We start from the raw sequence: 7,686 nt of genomic DNA, 5'->3' as shown, positions 1-7,686 counted from the left end.
GACATGAGTGTTTTTGTTTCACTTTTGACATGTAATACTTAAATAGTGAAGGAGATATTATGTTGCCGTGGGCTCGAACTCTGCAAGAAGTTAAAAAATCTTTTTTGACTAAAACACAACTGGAACCCTAAGTAAGGCATGTGTAAAATTTGAATGAAATTGGTTGCGTAGTTCTCGAGTTTTAGGGATTCACACAGACAGACAGACACACATTCTCATTTTTATATATATATATATATATATAGAGAGAGAGAGAGAGCTAGAAGGTGTCCTAGAGCAGGTAGTGAGATAAAAGTTTGAGGCAGTGTTCAGTGGCAATAGAGGTAACCCAGAAGTAAATACGCTGTTAAGTAATCAAGAGAAGGGATATACATATATATATATATATATATATACACACAACAGGTCTCAGGAGTGGCCATGGGAACAAGAATGCTATGTGAACCCGTTCGTTGGATGCGTTGCGGCCCAAATATTTGCAAGATTCACTGGTCCCACTCCTGAACTATACAGTTGTTATATTGATGACTGTATTGGTGTGACCTCGCTCTCCCATGAAGAACTAGACTCCTTCCTCTCTTTTCTCCAATCTCTCTATCCTGCCCTCGAATTGTCCTGCACCATTTCCAACACTTCTGTCGCCTTTCTTGACATTTCAGTCAACATACACCACTCCACTCTCACTACTTCCATCCACTACAAACACACCGACTCACACTCATACCTCAACTTCTCCTCCTGCCACCCTACCTACACCAAGCTCTCCATTCCCTATTCCTCCATCTACACAGGCTCTGCAGTGATCACCATGACTTTGAGACTCAGTCTCCACTCATGACTCGCCACTTCATCCTTCATGGATATCTCCTCACCACTATCCACACGTGTGTGTGTGTTTGTCCCCTACCACTGCTTGACAATTAGTGTTGATATGTTTACATTCCTGTAACTAGCAGTTCAGCAAAAGAGACCAATAGAATAAGTACAAGGCTTAAAAAAAAGAAGTACTGGAATCAATTCATTTGGCTAAAAAATTCTTCAAGGCAGTGCCTCATCATGGCCGTAGTTTAATAACTGAAACAAGTAAAAGATATTTTTATTAAATTTTATTAAGACTTTTTATTTTATGGAATCCCTCCTTAATGACAAACATCCTGTATTTTAGGGTCTGAAATGGAAAATTTTCCAAATTGAAAATAACCAGTTTCATTCTGATGTATTCAATCATGTGCATACAACTGTGTTTGTGCAAAAAACATGAAAGCATGTTCTTTTCTCAAGGCATTTCAACTGTGATCATCTCACCTTTTAAAGCATTCCACTTTATCCCCCGCCACCACTTTTTTAAAGAAAATTTTCTTCTGAATTTGTTTTGTATGCTTGATGTGTTTTCTAAAATATAAATTAGTGATTGTATAAAATATATATTTAACAAAGACAGGAGTGTTTTATGCACTATAGTTGTGACTCTATGAAATTGTTGTAGTAACAACAAAACTCAGAAGAAATCTTGCATGAAACTCTCACCAACAATCTGCTGGAGTCACTATTATGTTGAATCAAACAATACCTTAATTATATATTTTACACAACTACATAGTTTATATTTTAAAAAAAGAAAAGAAAGTACATAAAGAATAAATTATATAATTGATTCTTTCTTTGGAAAAATTCCCTCATATTTTGTATATATTTATGTTTATAATTATAATATTGAAGATTGCTGACAAAGTCAAGTCAAATTCATAAATGATTATTCAATGATGAATAATGCTCCAGAGCAAGGTTAGCTGCACATCATCATTTTAAACCATTCCAAACATAACCACTTTTCTCAATCCTGCATGAGTTGGATGGAATTTGTTGAGGTGGATTTTCTAAATGAAACTGAAACAATGGTGTCTAAGCGACGTTAATGTTTGTTGTTGGGTTGCAAATTATCTACTAACATTATTCTTGTGAATTTCTCTGGAATGAAAAATCCTTTACTTGCTCACAAAAATCCTGACTCAAATGCCTCACAATAAAAGCTAATATGGGAAAACAGACATTAAATGAACCAACAGAAACCAGAAGCTGATTGAAAATATTTTATTGTATAGCTGAGGTTGCTTCAGTTTACTTACAGAAAACCCTTGGGAGAATATAAACAAACATCACATCTTCCCATTTGTCATCACCATAAACTCTCAAACTTCATGTCAGAAAGTAACATTTACAAAGTGAGATAATATAGTAAAAAACATTTTTGATTCATGGGTTAAGTAAGTGAAACCAATATTTTTAATCTTGAAAACTCTTTTCTCTATCCAAGAGTTTTTTCTGCTGCATTCAGAATATATTAACAAATAGGTGCTGCTGTTGCTTAGTTTCTTCAATTATTTCTTTGTTGTAGTATGTAGACACCAAGATAGATTTTAGCTGAACCTGTGATATAACATCGCAAAATAGACATCAATCATTGTCAGCATCATCTTCATCACCTTTAGCTAAAGAATCAGTTGCATTCATGGCAGTTACTAGATCTTGACTATTTCCTTTCAGACGATCCCCTGAAAATACAAACATTGAAAAAATCCAATAAAATCTCAAAAGAAAATATACAAAATAAACAGTGAAGATACTAGATTACTGATTTCATGTTATAGACACAGCTTGTACCAATATGACTAGTTGATAGCAGATCTTACTTTAATGTATAAGAGTTTGAAATCTAGTTGGGTATCAAATGTATACAAAGCAAACACTTACGTATTAAGAGAGCAATAGCCCTTTGAGTGCGACGCTCCAGTTTTGCCAATCTTTTGGATATATCTCTTTTTAGATCCCAATCAGGTTTGCGAGGAGCAAGATTAAATAGATCCTGTGATTAAAAAGGTAAGATTGGTCTGTGAGAGAATATGTAATAACTGATGTTAACTCAAGAGATATAATATCTAGGTGTCAAAGATAATAATATAAAACAGGTCATTAAATTAATGAAATTACACTGGTGAAATGAGATTACAAATGAGATTAGGAGACAGGTAAAGATCGTGTATTTCAGACCTATTTAATGCTAGCACAAAGAATAGTCAGTAAATTTTTGATAGTAATTATACACCACAAGAGCAAACTAAACTATATGTTACTCATTTAGCAAATAAGGAGGTATAAACTTACCACATCTTCAACAGATGTCTTCAAATTTGCAGCAGCTAATTGCTCCTTAATGTTATCTTCAACTGGGGGGGGGAAAAAAACAGAAGGGATAAAACATGTTCGTTATTTCAAGATCATATATTAAATGATTTTCATTTTCATTCTTATGCTGAAAATAAGCTGTTCCCTCAAATTTAGAGAAGCATTTGATATATTTTCCAAGAAATAGCCTGAAAATTGACGATGAGTTATTAAATAATTTTAAAGAAAAGAAATCTGCTATTAGATAACCATTTGTATCACATCTCTGAGCCAAATACTTTTGTTTTTGGTTCCCATCAGTATCTCAACATATAATTCTTATTTATCATTTCTCTTCGTCTGTAGTATCCACTGTAAACATTATAACAATATCAATTCACTTCACTGCTAACCCCAATCAGCTCTGACCCAACAGAATTTGGATAAAAAATGTTCCAGCTGTGAGCTTTTATATTCTCGAGATGCAGTGATGAATTATCTTTTCAATTCTAGCAAGTCAAACAACTTTATAGAAATTCTTTCTGTGCCAACTAAATCTCCTTCTGTTGTCACTCTCATCCACTTGGTACTTTCTTATCTCTAATTGCCATCTCTCCTATTCACTAGACCATGTCACCCGTGTTATGAGGGGAAATACTAGATCTGTTCAAACCCAATTTTCCACTTGCCATTATACAACCCAACAGGTATTCTGTTGTCACAAAAAAGAACACACTTTTTTAACATCACATCTAAATTTCAAGATACCTAACCCAACCCCAATTTTCACAATTTTCCTCATTTTTCAGATAAATGCATTATCTGTGAAATTTAGTACAAAACTTTGTGAGCTTGATGGCCAAGAAGTATCAACTGAGCCAAAGGAAGCCACAGATGATTTAAACTAGCTCATCAGAACCACAGCTATTTGATCAAAATTAAATCAGTGACTTGGTAAGGGACTTACACATACCTAAAGAATCAACAGAAGTTTTCAACTTTTTGTCACTCTCTTTCTTACAAGCTACCATTATGTTTCTATACTCCTGGTCAATATTGTCTCCCCTCCAGGAAATGTTAATGAAATTCATCACACTCTCTAAGCACCAACCATTTCTACAACTACCCATCAACCAACCTCTCTTTTACCAGAAAACACGTAGCTGCCATTACTGTCTTCTGTTACACCTTATAATTCTATCTCTCCCATTTCTCCTTGCAATTCCATATTCTCAATCTAATTAAGCTGTTTTAGTGCCAGTACCATAATAAGTGCATCCAATATGTTTTATAAAATAATTAATGATATGCCCCACATTATGATGACAGATTTTGTCATCTGCATGACCTGCCCAAACAGTGTACCTTGCTGACTGACCCTACTAACTGAATCTGTCCATTATTTATTAGTAGTGGACCAGCCCACTGCTCATCTGGGGGCATCCGCCACAACAGTTAGCATTGTGAAAAGCCATAGAAACCATTCCAAAACAAAACATATCAGTGAGATGTAGTCCTCCAACACATCTCAAAGGGAAATAATTCCAAGTGGGAATCAACTCAGATTGCAACAATCCAACCAAGCCATGGCAGTATGGCAAGCAGAAGTAAAACGAGTGAATGCATGTATGTATGTGCTAGTCTTTTGCTGATGTATGTCAGTAAAAGATGTAAACATTAGGAGGGAACTAAAGAAACAAATGCTCTTTAAGTGAAATCCTTTGCAATATTTGCTCTGCACACTCCCATACTCTTGCTCCATCAAATCGTTAACATGTTATTTATCAATTGTTAGATAAATCAAATAAAGTATACATTCCCTAAAATAAAGAATATGTTTCCTCACAGTCATAACAAAGAACTAAAGGAAATTTCAATGTTAAAAATAAATGATTTCTAACCTTTGCCTGGTTTAGCCTTAGGCAACTGGTTTTCCAGTAATGCTTCATCAATTGGTTGATAACTTCGGAATAAAGGTCTGAAATGGAATTAGTTTGAAGTTGAATCTTATTAAAAAAGTCTGTTACTTCTTGTATTTCATTTTGAAATTATGTTTTTTTTTAAATGAAAACCCTTAATGTAAAGGGGTGCTGTCAGTAAGGTGAGAGTTAGCCATGAGTACAATGACCAATTTAGTGTACAGGTAGGAGTTTACAAGGGCTTGGTACTCAGTCCCCTACTTTTCATTATACTTCCTCAGATCATAACAGAAATTTAAGACTAGTTGCTCTTGGGAACTGATAATCTTGTTCCTATAGTGGAATGTGTAATAGAATTAGAAAAAAAAATTCCAGGTATGAAAGCAAAACCTAGAATCAAAAGGCCTTAAAGTTCACTTAGCAAAGTCCAAAGTTCTAGTAAGCAAGAAAACAGTTAGCACTCTCTTCCAATCAGGTAAATGGCCCTACTTGATATGTAGGAATTTCATACAGTGTCCCAGTGCAATCACAGGTAGATTAAAAGAAAAAGTATTCTTTGTATGTGGAAGATGTGCAGGAGCAATGAACACAAAGGATACAAGAGAAAATAGATTTTCTCAAATGCCAAGAAAGCTCCTTAGAGATAGTAGATAGTTTCTGTTACTTTGGTGGCCTAGTAGCAGTGGAGGATGTTCTTTACAATAGGAATAGGATGGAGAAAGTTCAGAGAGCTATTACCTCAGTAGGCAACAAAAGTTTTCTCTTGAAATTCAGACTATAATGCATGTGCGCAAAAGGCAATGCTGCATGATAGTGAGACATGGACTGTGAATGCAAAGGCAAGTGAAGACTAAGAAGATATGAAGCTAGAATGCTCCATTGGATGTGCAATGTCAGTGTGCATGCTTAATGGAGTACAAAGGAGTTGAAAGAAAAGCTGGGCATGAGAGAAATCAGATGTAATGTCTAAGAAAGGCTGCACTGGTTTGGGCATGTTATGTGTTTGGATGATGATATCTATAAAAAGTGTTGAATGCTCACAGTAGATGGAAACTGTGGAAGAGGAAGATACAAAAGATGGGATGCGCTGGTAAAGGCTGATCTCAGGACTTTGAGATTCATGAAACAGATGACAAAGAAGCAAGATGTTTAGTGCTATGCAATTATCGAGAAAACCCACCCAGCTATGCTAGCAGGGGTGATTGAGGTTCTCCAAGTATAATGTATATGCACAGAACTGGGTCTCTTGTATCTTCCCCACTTCCTACTAATAAAACCATCTAAAATGTATCCCCGGGAAATTTCATTAAAAGGTAGGTCTTACAATGAAAGTTATGAAGGAACAAAGTCGGGGGTGGGGGAATTATCGCAAATTACTAAAAAAAAAAATCTTTACAACTTTTCCCGACATAATCTAACATGTATCTTTGGTAAATTTAATTTAAAAATATGCATTTTAAAGCAACTTATGGGGGGAAACAAAAGTAATGATAAGTAGTTATGCCATATTATCACAGGAATACAAACTGATTAACAACTGCGAGGGACCTGAGATGATTGAAGACGTCTCTTCTCATCAAACTAAATATTTATATATTTTTTGTAACAGAAACACAAAGCCACAAATTTTCGGGAAAACAGACAGACGATTAGAACGACCGAGGTACTTGACTAATAATGAAAAAGTAAAGTTAATCTCGGCTGGATTTGAACTCGGAATACAAAAAGACGTAATTAAGTACACCCAGATGTTTTGTCCACAGTTCTACCGATTCCGTAAAATATTAAAAAAATTTTTTTTGATATCATTGTAAATTGAGGAGGAATTCGTTTGAAAATAATATAATATTGTAAAATATAAGCAGGAATTTGTACGCTTCAATGAACAAACGTAGTTACTATAATTTGGAGAGAAGTTATTACAATAAAAATGGTAGATAATTTTACTTAGGAAGTTTTTCCTCTGTTTCGCTATCTTTCGTTTGCTGGTTCTGTGATGAATCTTCTGTTTGACAAAGTCTTTTCGCTTTCATCTCCTGCAAGCGAGCTTTTCTCTTCAAAGCTGCTTGTTGTAACTCTCCCACGTCAGACATACTGAATATTATGTGTTTCTTCCCCTGTCTAGTCACACTGATTCATATAACTGACAACATGTCATCATTTGCCAGAAATTATAGTTTATTATTAATCAAACACAACTAATTGATTTCATTAAAATTGTCGCCATTAGTTCAGTCTTATTTACCTTTTATCAAGTAATCTCCCTTTTATAACCGCATTTCGTATCAAAGGGACATTAGTTTGGACTAAACGCCGGCAAATACAATCACTTGATACGCGCGCGCACAGGCCTACTTACTTACCTGCATACATCCTACTATCCATACATACAGTATTACATAGTGTGACAAAGACTATTAAGCAGAAACAACTTTTCCGTACACACACACACACACACACACACACTTATATATCCATAATATATCAAAACAGGAAGTTAAAAAGATTTTTGGTATTTATTCATCGTTACACACGTTTCATTTGCTGATAAGAATGACAAAATTATACATGTCGGATAAACATGTAAGAAATTTCCTATTAGAAA

The 7,686-nt window shown here is 34.7% G+C and overlaps 1 protein-coding gene across 1 annotated transcript; it reads right to left on the bottom strand.

Annotated features, from left to right (window-relative positions):
* Positions 1-2,076: 2,076 nt before the first annotated feature.
* LOC106871470 (coiled-coil domain-containing protein 12) lies at positions 2,077-7,347 on the bottom strand. Its single transcript, XM_014917945.2, has 5 exons — positions 7,029-7,347; positions 5,064-5,140; positions 3,163-3,224; positions 2,752-2,863; positions 2,077-2,552 (listed from the first exon to the last, which is right to left on the bottom strand). The coding sequence occupies exons 1-5, from the start codon at positions 7,172-7,174 to the stop codon at positions 2,455-2,457; spliced, it is 495 nt and encodes a 164-aa protein (XP_014773431.1). The 5' UTR covers positions 7,175-7,347; the 3' UTR covers positions 2,077-2,454.
* Between the last annotated feature and the right edge of the window lie 339 nt (positions 7,348-7,686).

This window comes from Octopus bimaculoides, chromosome 6 (assembly GCF_001194135.2).
Source record: "Octopus bimaculoides isolate UCB-OBI-ISO-001 chromosome 6, ASM119413v2, whole genome shotgun sequence".
Lineage (NCBI taxonomy): Eukaryota > Metazoa > Mollusca > Cephalopoda > Octopoda > Octopodidae > Octopus > Octopus bimaculoides.
Note: the sequence above shows the minus strand (reverse complement) of the source record. Positions and strands in the feature narration are given on the sequence as shown.